Below are 14,760 nucleotides of genomic sequence, written 5' to 3'. Positions count from 1 at the left end.
ACACCAAAGTCAAGATACAGAACAGTCCCTCACAAGGATTTCTTTTATAACCATACGCTCTACACCTCCCTGGCAACCACTAATCTTCTCTCCATCTCTATAATTTTGTCATTTCAAGAGTATTATATAAATAGAATCATACAGTATTTAACTTTTGTGTCTGGCTTCTTTCACACAATATAATTCTCTAGAAATTCCTCCAAATTGTTACATGTATCAACAGTTCTTTCTTTTTTATTGCTGAATAGTATTCCACAGTTTGTTTAACCATTCAATGGCCGAAGGACATCTGGGTTGTTTCCAGTTTGGGGCTGTTACAAATAAAGGTACCATAAACACTTATGTACAGGCTTTTTGTGTGCGTGAACACAAGTTTTCATTTCTCCGGGAAAAATACCCAAGACTGCAATTGCCAAATCCTATGCCTCTGGGATAAATGCCAAGAGTGCCAAAGCGTTTTCCAGAGCGGCTGTACCATTATATAGTGTATGTTTTACATTACACATTCCCACCATTACTCCGCATCCTTGTTGTTGTCACTATTTTTCATTTTAGTCATTCTGATAGGTGTACAGTGACATATCATTGTGGTTTTAATTTATATTCCCCTGGTGGGTAATGACGTTGAACATCTTTTCAGGCGCCAACGGTATTTAAGGAGCCCATCCTTTCTTGACATGACCATTGCATGAGAAACAGTCCCCATCCTTTCCTCTTCCAAAACATAGCTAGACAGAACCCCACGTCTACTCCGACCACAGCATAGCTCTTATCCCTCGGTTATGATTCCCTGTTGAAAATCTGTGTCCTTCAGACCATGATCTCCAAACGGCCGGGGCAGGTTTGCTCAGCTCAGACTCCCCAGCCAGGATACTGCATATCACAGACCGAGTGCCATTTCGTTAATGAATAGGTAATCAAAGGCAGAATGACTTCAGGGCTTAAAAAGAAAAGTAAGCGCACAGAGAAAGAATGAGTGAACGAACAGGACGAGGTTTGGTGGTTGCCACCCCTTTAACCACCGTCCAGGCCGAATTTGGCGCTAAACCCAGAGCCCAGAACCTTGCTCATGCGCATGCGTAGCGCTCTCGGCTCGGTCCCGCCCCAACCCCGCCCCAACCCCGCCCCTCATCTCTCCCTTGGGGCCGCCCCTCAGCCCATGACCAATTAGGGAGGGGAGGCGGGGTCTTGGGTGCCGCGGTGCTCCTTGGGTAGCGTCCCTAGTTACTGTTGCTAAGGCTTCCGGGCCCCCGAAGGCTGTGGGAGTTCAGAAGTTTTGGGAGCCACGACTTGAGAGAGGTCAAGGGTCAGTGCAGAGCCAGGGAGGAGATGGTGAAGCAGACGATCCAGATATTCGCGAGGGTGAAGCCCCCTGTCCGGAAGCAGCAACAAGGGGTACGGGCCGGAGTAGCCAGGGCGCCGGCGCGGTGGGGCCTCGGGGGCCGGGGGTCGGGCGGCACGTGAGGGGGCCGACCCCGGGTGAGGGGCTCAGCGGCTGGCGCTGAGGCGGCTCGGAATCCCGTGCACAGTGACCGAGGCGCCCCCGCAGTCACGCAGACCCCCTCGCAGTGCTATCAGGGATGCGACCGACGGACACTCAGGCCACTCCCACCTGACACAGTGCTGTGGGGGCAGACAGACCCTGCACGGAGCCACTTTCATGCGCCGGGCACTCCTGCTCACGTAGGGGCCGACTAGTGCATGTACAGTATGCCCGTTTGCACACTCACATAGACTGCGCCGCAGTCACACACAAGCACTTACTGTACCTTTCTGGGAAACTGTCACGGGGTTCTCCATACGCAGATACACTCAAAGGTACATTTTCACACTCGGGCAAAACATGTGCAAGCAAGTCTGAAATGATAGAGATGCACAAAACATTCACATATTCAGCATTTTGCACGTAGGGGGTCCTCAAGAATTTTTACTAACTACGTTGTCATTCTGCAACATAAACATGAACCTTGACACATACTCATTGCAGAAATACATAGATACTTATGCATCCTGACCCAAAGAATACACATGTACACTTAATTCAGGAAACATTAATTGAGTACTTACTAGGTGCTTTCCTAGTGTGCTAAATTCAGAAGGGTACAGAGTAGGTCAAGGCACTGCCTTTGCTCTGAGCAAAGATACATTTTATGCTTCTTAAACGTTTCAAAACATTGTTTTCTCTACCTAGAAGGGAGCATAGTCATTCTTACCATGTCTTGAGAAATCCCCACCTAACAGGCACTTTATCTGCATTATCTCTGATTCTCACAAGAACCATACAAGATTGGTGTCATTTTCCTCATTTTACAGATGAGGAAACAGAGGCTCAGGTTAAATTATGTAGCCAAGGTACCCGGCTGGTGAGTGGCAGAACTGTGATTGCAATTAAGGATCTTTGAATCCAAAGCTATTCTCCTTTTCTGACAAATCCTTTTTTGCCTCCCAAAGTCAGAATTTAGGCAAGGGCAATTTGGGTCGTATTTGTGAGTGCCTGGAATAGGTATGTTATTAATATTAATATTTTATCTCAATCCCGTATCTATACTGTGTATGTGTATATGTGTAACATCATAGCATCTCATAATTTAGCATTTACCTTATGTAGTTTATGTATTTAAAACAAGGAATAAAGCAGTGTGGAAAGAACCATGGGTATCTTCCCATTTTTCTCTTCCTCCTGCAATCATACAAAGATTTTTAAAAGTGCATCATATGTAAAAAGTGTATTATATGTAATGCATCTACCCAGATTCTTAGCTAAAAATGTTGGGCTTATCTACACAGACTCAGAAGTCAGAAGCAGATGCTGGGTTATGGTAAAGTGAGAGGAAGGGTGTTGATGGACAGTCTTGGATTTAATATTGAACTTTCTCTTCTCTTAAAATTCAGTGTTTGGATATTTTAATGAGCTTCCTTTTGCATATCTTTGGTGAGTCTTATGGGTCCTCCAGGAAGTATTTTACGTGTCACACTGTATTTTCATAATGTTAGATTCTTACCAAGATGTAACATTGTGCCACATACTCAAAAAGAAGAGAACAGGAATGAATAAAGAGTGAGTTAGTGTATCCCTGTTCTCCCTTAGAAACACCACGTTTTAGCACCATAACTCCTTGTCCCCCCGAAAAAAAATTTGTATAGTTTTTTTCTCTGACTAGAAGGAAATGCTTTTTGTAGCATTAAATCAAGAATGACTCAATGGTATTTTTTTCCTTCCCCTTCATTTTGTAGCTTCATTACTTTATAAATCTTATCACCTAAGGCATTATAAATTAGATTATAATGTATAGGTTAATAAAGAAGATACATAAAATGAACCTCTAATAATTTTAACAATGGTAAATGCTCTTCGTTTGTATAGTGCTTTGTGTATTTCAAAACATTTTCATATTTTTCCTTTCATTTGTTTTGGCTATCTTTTATTCTTAAAAAAAATGACTACCTTATCTCAAATAACAAACACTTCTATGATGAAGGTTAGAAAGCCAGGATGTTAAACTAACCAAGTTTTCTGCCTCTAAGGGACTTTTTTAATGCCTCAAAGAATGGCTTCATCAGAGTTGTGAACAATCGTTGTTTCTACTGCAGTCGGCTTTCTTTTCTATCTGTTGAGCACTGATACAGATTTTTAAAAAAATGTTTGAAATTTCTAACTCCTCTGTGTCTCATGTCTCACACACCCCCTTCACTCACCTGTCTAGCTATTAAATTTTTTTTATGTACTGCCCTATGGAATATAATTTTTAAATATCTCTTGAGAAAACCTAGCCAGGAAACCTTGAATCTGATGCCATTACTTTTTACAAAGATTTTATTTTACAGAATGACTTTTCTACACGAAGTCTTCACATGTTAAATGAGAGGTTTCAATAAAAATGTACTTAGGAAATTACTCAAACTTTCTGAAGATTTAGATAGGCTTTTACTTGCTTAGGAATATGGCCTTTCCCCCCATAATCAAGCATCTAAATGGGTCTCAGACAGGAAGTATTGCCATTTAGAAAGAATTTTATTTCCTGGTGAAAGACAAGTAGTCTTTTTTTAAAAACCTCTAAATCTAATGACTAACATTTTTTATGGTGCATTACAAAATACTTCCACTTCCATTACATCATTTGATCCCCGTAGCAATCTTGTAAGGGAGCTAATTCTGTTTTCCTCATTTTATGTATAAGGAACCTCAATTCTGAAAGTGTTGGCTGGTCCGGTCACACAGCTGGTAAATTGAACTCAGTGTTGGACCCAAGTCTGGACACCAAATCTTATGCTTTTATTTATTATACATGACCTGTTTATAGGTGTGACTCTTGATTTTCCCGGCCAACAAATGAAGGAGTAGGAAACCAAGAAGAGAATCAGAGAATGTTACAGTTGTAAGGGCATTGGTTAGGATCTGCCATTTCCATATCCACTTAGAGAAGCTAAGTGATTTCTCCCTGGTTACTTGCTAATTAGTGGCTGAACTTGGATGAGAACCTTGACAACAACATCAAAGACATGAATTACATGTGTCTTCTGAAACCACGTCTTTTATCAAATGCCTGAATATGTCTCATAGAACCTTGGGCTTCTTTAAACGGAACTTGAATTAGAGCATTCTTGTGAACTCTCTGAGATGTGTCAGACCTAGTTCTTTTATCTCTGTGTCTTAGTAGTTTGTAAACTCAATAAACTCAGAAATGTTTATTGGTTGTAGTAAAATGTTAATTTCTGATACATAATACCAAAGCAATACTAGATAATATGTTGCATTCAGTACTACTAGTTTCTCACTGACAACAGAGATACTCAAATGCTCAAATTTGAATATTAAATCATTCAAAGATGACCTGACTTTGATACAATATTAATTTGGGTTTTACCTCTTATTCAGTTGCATATATTTGTCTGAGTCTACACATAGTTCAAAGAGGAAAATTATCCAAATTATACTACATTATGACTTATCTTAAGAGTACAATTTTAATCCCATTGTATAATATGGTCACAATTGACGCTGTAATTTTACCATTTATGTCCATTTGTTATATTCATATTTGCAGATTTATTCCATAGATGAAGATGAAAAATTAACATCTAGCTTGGAAATTATCTTACCACGTGATTTGGCCGATGGATTTGTGAATAATAAGCGAGAAAGCTACAACTTTAAGTAAGTTTATCTGTCTCCTTTTTCGTTTGTTTCATTACTGAACTATAATATTCCATTAATGTCCACTGTGAAATTATTAGTACCATTTCTTCTGAAAAATGCAATGCAGCTAGCTCTCTGTTTCATCTAGTAGATAGAATTCAAGTTGTCTTTTTACTGCTGTGCCCAAGATCAAAAGAGCGTATATTTCTGTATCTGAGATCATATTTCAAGATTCTAGGCTTTCTTTACCACCTCTGTTTATCTAGTATTATCTTTTTCCTACTTGACTTACTGTGGTTTAGTACTTATAGGAAGTTTCAATACATGACTAAATTTTATTAAAGATAACTTAAGATACAATCTGTGTGCTGTACAGGTGAGCCTTCTTTATAATATAAAGGATATATGGACCTCATATGCACATATGCACACTCTGTATCTATGCAGTCCAAAAGAATGTAAAATATCTCAAAAATTTTTTCATATTGATTATGATCAAAATGATAAAATTTTGGATATATTGGGTTAAAGAATATATTAAAATTAATTTCACCTGTTTCTTTTTACTTTTCTTAAAATGTGACTACTAGAAAATTTTAAATAACATATGCTCTCACATTTATGGATTGCACTATATTTCTCATGAGCAGTGCCCAACTCAATGGTTCAAGTAAAAAGTACCAAACAGCCACCCTTTGATAGTCATCAGTGCCTTTGGTCTAAATGCTCTTCTAGTATGTAGGCCTTGAATTTGGGGATTATTGCTATTTCATACTGTATTTATTCTCCAGTTTCAGATTAAGCCATTTCTTTTAATTCCTACTTTTGATTTTTGTAGAAGTTTGAGCTCAAGTTAAATCCATATTTGATCTCTAGCCCAAACTTTGGTGGTGGATTTCTGGGTCCTGCTGAAGGAATCCTAATTACTCTCTTGCATTTCTCTCTGGACTGTTTACAAAGGTCCTATTTTGAATCTATTCCTGCCTTTGCTCTTTGGGTAAAATTATCCCAGATTTTTTTTATGGCTTTTTGCCTCTCTCTCTTTCTCTTTTTTCCTTTTAAATTCTCATTTACTCTTATCCTTTTTTCTTATAAAGAATTTCCCTTGGTCTTTATAACTCTGCCTTTTCTCTCTCACATATATGTCTTCCCTTTACCTCCACCTGTCTTCTGATTATATCTCCTTTCACAGTAAGTACAAGCAGAGATTCCTAACATGTGGTTGCACAATGAGGTGGTCCTCATCTTGTCTTTGTGACTCCCCATTGCCTTTCATTATATCCTCTGAGGAGTAGCCCTATAAACCATGACTGATTTTTTCTGAAGGGGACATTATCCCACTGATATAAGCAGGCTACAAACCTTAATAGCTATGACATAACTGCAGCTCTCCTAGGCCAATGTCTATAAAGCAACAGTTGGCTGAAACGTTTTATTGACCATGATACCATTTGATTGATAAGAACAATTGACTATGTCTCTATCTATTGCCCCTTCCCAAAGTATTCTTTACATTATGTAGCTACACAGTGTATTTAAACATACATTTATTGGAAAAGCACAATTTGCTTATTTTTAAGTCTCTTAATTAAAAACATTGGTTTCAATATTTAAAATAAAAAATTAATAAAATATTCAACTTAATCATATGTTCAGAGATACATATTTAAACATTTTAAAGGCAATTTTACCCCAAGAAAATTTATTCAATCAACAAATAATTATTAACTACCCACTGTGTGCTGTTTTAATTGCTAGGAATACAGCAGGGAATGTAACAAGGCTCTTGCTCTTACTACACAGCTTACATTTTAGTAAGAGGAGGTAGATGAGAGAATCAATATGCAAAATGTATATCAGAAGATATTAAGTGCCGCGAAGAAAAGTAAGGCAGAGAAGAGGAAAGAGGACTGCTGGGATGAGGAGTAACAAAGGAGAGGGATGGTTGCAACATTTAATAGGTTAGTCAGGGAAGGCATTATAGTAAAGGCAACATTTGAGCAAAGACTTGGTGGAAGTGAGGAAGGCAGCCATTCAAATATCTGGGGTGAGAATTCCAGGTCAAGGGAACAGCAAGAGCAAAGTCCCTACCATGGGAGAATGCTTGACATGTCTGAGGAAACGTGAAGGGATTTCAGTGGCTGGAGTACAGTAAGCAAGGGGGTGGGGGGAAGAAGACAGGGCACTGAGGTAGCAGGGTGGCTAGATCACATGGAGCCTTATATGTCTTCATGAGGGCTTTAGCTTTCCTCCAAAGTGCCATGGGGAGGCAATGAAGGGTTTTGAGCAGAAAAATGAAATTATATCACTTACGTTTTAGCGGGATCACTCTTGTTGACTTGTGGAAAAGAGACTGTAAGAGGGCAAAGAAGACCAGTTAGTCTATTACAAGGGAGACCAGGCAAGAAATTACGGTAGCTTGGCCCAGGGTGGTGGCAGTGGGAATGCTGAGAAATAACTGGATTCTGGATATATTTTGAAGGTTGGAGTTGACAGAGTTAGCTGATGGATTGGATATAGATTATGGTAGAAAGGGAGGAGTCAAGGAGGCTCTAAGGGTTTGGACTAAACATCTAGAAGAATGGAGCTTTCACTTTCTGGGATGAAGAAGAGTGGAGGAAGAACGGTTTGGGGTGGGAGGAGATAGTTTGAAATAGAGTTTAGAAAAAGTCTATACAACTTCCCAATATATGAAAGGACCTCTTAAGAATCAGGAAAGCTAAGTCATGTCTCAAGAAGTATTATTGATGAGCTCTAGAACCACGAGTGATCACTTTATCTCTGTGAACCTCAGCTTCTTTCTCTGTTCATGATTAAACTGAACCTGTTAAAATCCCTTCTAACTCTATGATTCTGTTTTGTTCTTCATTGGTTTTTAGAAGATAGCTGATGAAAATCCCTTTTCAGATTACTATGCAACTACACTGTATAAAATAAAATATTTTGAAATGATGATATTTGATGTTGAATATATAATTAATGATTTATTGTAAACTTTGGTACTAAAATTTTCATTTGAAAATATGTGGGGAAAAGCCAATAAACAGAGAGATCTGTATTACTTGTAATTCTGTCATCTATTATTCTAAATAGTGGAGGATGTCATTTTTCCCTGAGGAATTCAATGCACTTTAGAGGTATTATACTAAAATTACATTTTAGTCTAATTTAAACCTTGTTAGAAATGCCTGGTACATGGTAGGCACTCAGTATGTGTTTGTGGAATGAATAGATCAATTAGTAAATGAAAATGCTATCATTAATTTTACATAAGGTACCTTTCAGGATGTATTCTGTGTGCGATTCCTTGCCTTCTTTAAAACTTGTGCTGTCTCTTTTGTTTATGTGGTAGTAGATGTAATTCCTCTTACTTAATGAAGTGGGGTGGGGATGGCTAATTGACTCACTCAGTCATCACCAATCTGGTAAAAGAAGTAAACGAGCCTTATCGTTCTTCTCAAAAGCACTGCTAAAAATCTGTGCTCAGACATCCTACTACACAGTGCTCTGAAGAACAGTTGAGCAGCCATGTGTTACGTCAATCTCTGTGTTGTGTTAGTATTCATGTCTACAGCTGTGATACACCTATAGAGTTTGGAGGAGTGGTCTGGGCACACTAAATAGTAAACATTGCTGTCTAAAATATAATATTACCTGCTAAATGGCATAGTAGCCAGAGTGCCTCAGGATATCCCTTTGTTTAGGTCATTATTTGCTTCTCTAAAATGGAGGTAGGTCAGATACAGGGATCTTCTGAAGTTAATGTTGGTTAAAGATGATGAATTTCATTCCATTTTGTTTCCAGTCCAGCTCTAGATGTCCTTTCAAATGCCTCAGCAGTGAAAACGGTTCGTTTACAATCTCTGACTTGATTGAACATGTGCTCAGTTCGCTTGCATAGACAGGCACACAGACCAGAGATTCCTAAGCCACTCTGAAAGCTGCTTAGGATGCCCTCGAAGTGTTTGTTTTAAAGTTTTTGCTTTAAAGTGCCTCCCGCCACCCAGTTTTTATTTTGAAAATTTTAAATATACAGAAAAGGTAGGAGAATAACTCAATTAACACTTATATACTCTTTGTAGGAGATTTGCCTTTTTGTTAACGTTTTGCCCAGTTTGCATGTTCACTCTCTCGCTCTCTTTGTCCTCATGATGTTTCAGTGGAGGCCATACTTGCTGGTTGCACCTTATCACACTGTAAAAGAACAGATTCTGTGTCTCCTACTCCAGGTATTCCACTGTGCTTGTGATTCTGTACTAAGCTAAGTCAGAGTAGCATTGCAAGAAGAGTGAAATTGATACCATACCATCTCCCCACACTCCTAGCCATTGCCAATCTGATAAAAACTTCTGTTTGCAGGACAAGTCTATCTTAATTTAATTTTTGACTTTTTTTTTTTTTTTTACTGGTCTTCTTTGTTTTCTTGGATGCTTTATGACTTTTGACTCATGGTGAAGAAAATGAAACAAAACCATCCAGAGAATTAAATGATTGATACTAGGATGTACTACCTAATTAGTAGAAAAATAAACTTGAGTTCAAAATATTAAAACTAAGTTCAATCATCATACAATTCACAGTTGTATTCTTTTCTCACAGGTCAGACATCAGAAGTTCTTTGGCTGTTTACATCCTGTTCTTGGGTTTCCATTTCATGCAGTTATCTAGATTTGAATTTCATGCCAATTGCAGACACTGTCCCTCTTGAGAGCTAAAAAACACACAGTTTATTATTTTGTTCAAAGCTGCTGCAGTTTTTCAGAAGGATTTATTGTGCAGATCTTTTCAAAGCAATACTGTTTACCCACCATTTGTATACAGGAGTACAACAGCACAGTGTAGTTGGGACTACAGGGAAAACATTGTGTTAAGTTAGGTAAGCCCAGTGATGTAAATATGGGGTAATTGACAAAGCTTTTAGAAAAACAAGATTTATTAATCCAATAGTGTTTGAAGGCTCAACCCTTAAATATTTACCATTTTCACATTGCAGATTTCAAAGGATTTTTGATCAGGATGCAAACCAAGAGACCGTTTTTGAAAACATTGCCAAACCAGTTGCTGAAAGGTAGGATTTCCCATATTTTGTGCAGTGGGTTAGTGGTTTTTCATCTTGTCTTCAATTCTCAGATAATTGTGGTAATGTACTTTAGTATATCAATTATGTACTGAGGCTTCGGGGCATGTGATGATGATAGCAGTACAGTACTTCAAACGTGGTTAGATGGAGCAAGGATAAGGTGTCAGTGGCACCTGGGAGACCTAGTGATGGTTGGCCCTTCTCTACCGCAGTGACATTTCAAAGCTTGACCCTTAGTTTCTAGGTCTCTTTCCTTCAGTGTATCCACATAGTTCCAAGCTGCTGACTATTCGAACTAAACTCACATGAGAATACTGAACAAATAAGAATGCCAATTTATTAATATGTATTGGCAAAGTCTCCTAGGGACTAGACACTCAAGCCCTTTGATAAGCACACTGTCCTCTTGCAGGGAATCTGTATGGGCAGCTACTACTAATAAGGTTGCTTTCTGATCTTGAAATCATCTGGATGATTTTTATGACCTAATAATCCTAAGATACAGTCTAAATGAACCTAATTTTCAAGTCCACTAATCAGTATACCCTTTTTAATGGACATTGCTGGAAACACAGTGTCATATTTTGTCTCTCAAACTCATGTTTTATGAATCCTACTCAAACCAAACCTTTCTCTTTTCGTACAGTCTTCTTTCATTAGGTACATTACAATCAAGTAGGCTTAAACTATTTTAATTATAATCTAACAACACCTCTTTGATTATTAAATTGAGGTTCCCTTGATTGGATGTTAAACATTTCTAAAATGTCCTTCCTTTTAGTAATCATCTGGGTTATGTCATTTTTCAGATAGCTGGTCTCATGTGTTTTATTTTGAAACTTCATGAAACCATTTGGAGAGAGAACCTTAGTTTCTATTTCATAGATGCCTGGGTTTTCTTCCCATTACTGACTCTCTTTCTTTCATCTTGATCCTACTTTCTCCTCCAGCTACTGCCCCTTTCCCCAGCTTTTCTTTATAGAAAATTTATGTGAAATGGTTGGCTTTATTCACTACTTCAGTTCCTCTCCTAAACCCTGCTCTTATCAGATTTTGGTCTCCACTGCTCCATTAAAATTGTTTTTGTCAAAATCAGCTACGACTTCTCTTTGGTAAATTTAATAATGGTCATTTCTCCTTCCTCATGTTATTTGATATATCCACTATTTTGACACATTTAATTAGTCTGTCCTCCTCCAACCACTTTCTTCACTTGGCACACTCTCCTGATTTTCCACTTGCCTTACTAGCCATTCCTTCTCAGTGAATTTACTTATATTTCATTGTATACAGTGACCATTGGCTCTTGCTGTTCCCTCTGCCTGGAATTCTCTTCCCTCAGAAATCTGCATGGGTGCTTCCTCAGCAACTTGAAGTCATTGATCATATGCCACTTTCTCCATGAAGCCTTTCTTTACTGCCCTATTCAAAATTGCGTACTTGACCCTTCCCTATTTTGCTTTATTTCTTTTAGCACTTATTACCATCTGACATGCTGTATAGTTTGTAAGGTTTTGTGTTTGTCTGTGTCCACTAGAACAAAAGCTCCATGAAGGCAGGGGCTTTGCTTTGTTCACTGACTTGACAAAGATACTCAACTCAATGATAACAAGATTTTAAAAATGACAGGTAAGAACATTTTTATCCAAGTAGCTCAAGTTAGTCCTAGTGGGTCCTATCTTTTATCTATAGGAAATAGTCATCTTTGTCCTTTTTATTACTTTTCTCCTTGTATCTGTTTTTTTTTTTTTTCCCTGAAACTAGTTTTGCTATTTTTTCCTCTGTTAGTCTTTGTCTGGTTTATCTTTCCCTACCTCTTAGTTCAGCTGCCTTGTGACATTTTGTTTTTAATTATAGGCCTGGTAAATAAAACATAGGTGCCTTTACCTTTGTAGCCAAACCCAGAGTCACTGATCTTTAATTGGTTACTTTAACCCGTTCACATTTATTATGATTACCGTAGCAATATTTGGAGTTATTCCTCCTGTCTTATTTTATTTTTTCCATTTATTATACTTTCCATAATATTTTTTTCCTTTCTTGCTTTTCATTGGTTTTACTGTGCTCTTCACTGTTGTTCTTGCTGCTTCCATTTTATCCCTCAAGTTGGCCATTGTACTTCATCACCTCTAGTTTAAATACAGATATTTTAACATTTGTATTTTCCTTAATATCTAAAATTTCTTTCCCTCTTTTCTCCTCTCTCTCCCCTTGTCTCCCTCTCTCTCCTCTCTCCTCTCTGTTCTCTCCAGTCAAGAACCTTAGCATAATTTTTCTTTGCCTCTCCTGTTCCCCTACAACTTCCAGTGTGGAGATCAGCTGATACTCCTTTCTGGATTGTTATTAATCATTTTTATTATCAACATTTATTTAAATTTACCTCCAAGTTATAACTATTGCTTTGCTCATCACTGTTTCAAGAAACAGTACTCATGTCTATTTCTTGTATTTCTTTTTGGTAATCATATTCTAATAACATTTTAAAGCAAGTTCAAGGCTGGGGAACTTTCTGAAGCCTTTCATTTCTCTTTATGGTTAAGTGGAATTTGGCTGGATATAGAATTCAAGGTTAAAAGTTCTTTCCCCTCAAAACTGTGAAGATATTGTTCCATTGTCTCTTTGTATGCAGGGTTGTTGAAAATATGTCAATGCCAATCTGATTCTTACTTCTTTTTTTTTTTCTTTCTTTTTTTATTTCATCTTATTGTTATGGGGGATACAGAATTGCAGGTTACATACGTTGCCCATGTACCGCCTTTCCCCCCAAGCCAGGTGTGTCTGTTCCCCAGACAGTGCGCATTGCACCCATCATGTAGGAATATATCCCTCCCTTCCCCACCCCCCCTTCCCGAGTCAGCACCTTCAAGCGTTACCATTCCCCAAAGGGTGCGCAATGCACTCATTGTGTAGGCATACCCCCATCCCCTCCCCCTACCCCCCACCTTAGTCTGATATCTGATTGGTGTCGTTCCCAGATGTGTATTTAGGTGATGATCAGGGAAACCAATTTTCTGGTGAGTACATGTGATGCTTGTTTTTCCATTCTTGGGATACTTCACTTAATATAATGGGTTCCAACTCTCTCCAGGAGAACCATAGAGATGTCGTATCTTCATCATTCCTTATAGCTGAGTAATATTCCATGGTATACATATACCACAGCTTACTAATCCATTCATGAATTGATGGGCATTTGGGTTGTTTCCACATCTTTGCTATTGTGAATTGTGCTGCTATAAACATTCGGGTACATGTGTCTTTGTTACAGAATGACCTTTTTTCCTTTGGGTATATGCCCAATAATGGGATTGCTGGATCGAATGGCAGGTCTACTTGAATCTGTTTAAGATACCTCCATAATGCTTTCCACAGGTGTTGCACTAGTTTGCAGTCCCACCAGCAGTGTATGAGTGTTCCTGTCTCTCCACATCCACGCCAACATGTGTTGTTTTGGGATTTTTTGATAAAGGCCATTCTCACTGGGGTTAAGTGATATCTCATTGTGGTTTTGATTTGCATTTCTCTGATGATTAGGGATGTTGAGCATTTTTTCATATGTTTGTTAGCAAGACTCTTACAGACATTGGCCTAGGCAAAGAATTTATGAAGAAGACCCCCAAGGCAATCACAGCAGCAACAAAAATAAATGAATGGGACCTGATTAAATTAAAAAGCTTCTGCACAGCCAAAGAAACAGTCACGAGAATAAACAGACCACCTACAGGATGGGAAAAAAATTTTGTATACTACACATCAGATAAAGGACTGATAACAAGAATCTATTTAGAACTCAGGAAAATCAGCAAGAAAAAATCAAACAACCCTATCAAAAAGTGGGCAAATGACATGAATAGAAATTTCTCAAAAGAAGATATAAGAATGGCTAACAAACATATGATTCTTATTTCTTTTCAGAAATCTCTGTTTTCTAGATGTTTTTAAGATTTTTTTCTTTTTCTTTGTTTTTATGAAATTTCCTGTCAGTGAGTTTAGGTACAGATATTTTTTCATGTATTCTTTTCTCCCATTCAGCTATTTCAATCTGAAAACCCTTGTATTCAAGTCCAAGGGTCATGACATTGATAATATTTTTGATAATTAAAAAAAATAATTTCCTTATCTCCACCATATCTATTCTTTCTTTCTGGAACTTCCAGTTATAGAACTACCAATTCTATCCTTCAAATATAACTGTCAATACATAGTTCCCATCTCTTTGCCCTTTGATTCTGAGTTCTGGAAGAATATTCAGCTCAAATTCCCAGCATGGCAATTTCCCTTTGAGTCATATGCATTCTGCTTTATTGTTTACCTCTAATTTATTTTTTTTTTGCAATTTTATTTTTCATTTCTAGGAAATGAAAAGATTATTATTATCTTCTTTTGAAACATTGGGGTTTTTTCTATCTCATTTTTTTTTTTTTTTTTTTGAGACAGAGTCTCACTTTGTTGCCTGGGCTAGAGTGAGTGCCGTGGCGTCAGCCTAGCTCACAGCAACCTCAAACTTCCTGGGCTTAAGCGATCCTACCGCCTCAGCCTCCCG

General features: G+C 37.9%; 1 protein-coding gene across 1 annotated transcript in view; it reads left to right on the top strand.

The window, feature by feature from the left end:
• The first annotated feature begins 1,329 nt into the window (after window positions 1-1,329).
• Window positions 1,330-14,760, top strand: part of KIF6 (kinesin family member 6) — a 372,644-nt gene continuing 359,213 nt past the window's right edge. Inside the window, exons 1-3 of the mRNA XM_069488531.1 lie at window positions 1,330-1,395; window positions 5,046-5,155; window positions 10,131-10,205. Coding sequence (XP_069344632.1) covers window positions 1,330-1,395; window positions 5,046-5,155; window positions 10,131-10,205 — 251 coding nt within the window. The remainder of the gene's footprint in view (window positions 1,396-5,045; window positions 5,156-10,130; window positions 10,206-14,760) is intronic.

This window comes from Eulemur rufifrons, chromosome 15, assembly GCF_041146395.1.
Source record: "Eulemur rufifrons isolate Redbay chromosome 15, OSU_ERuf_1, whole genome shotgun sequence".
Taxonomy (NCBI): domain Eukaryota; kingdom Metazoa; phylum Chordata; class Mammalia; order Primates; family Lemuridae; genus Eulemur; species Eulemur rufifrons.
This window is presented reverse-complemented; position numbering and strand designations above follow the sequence as displayed.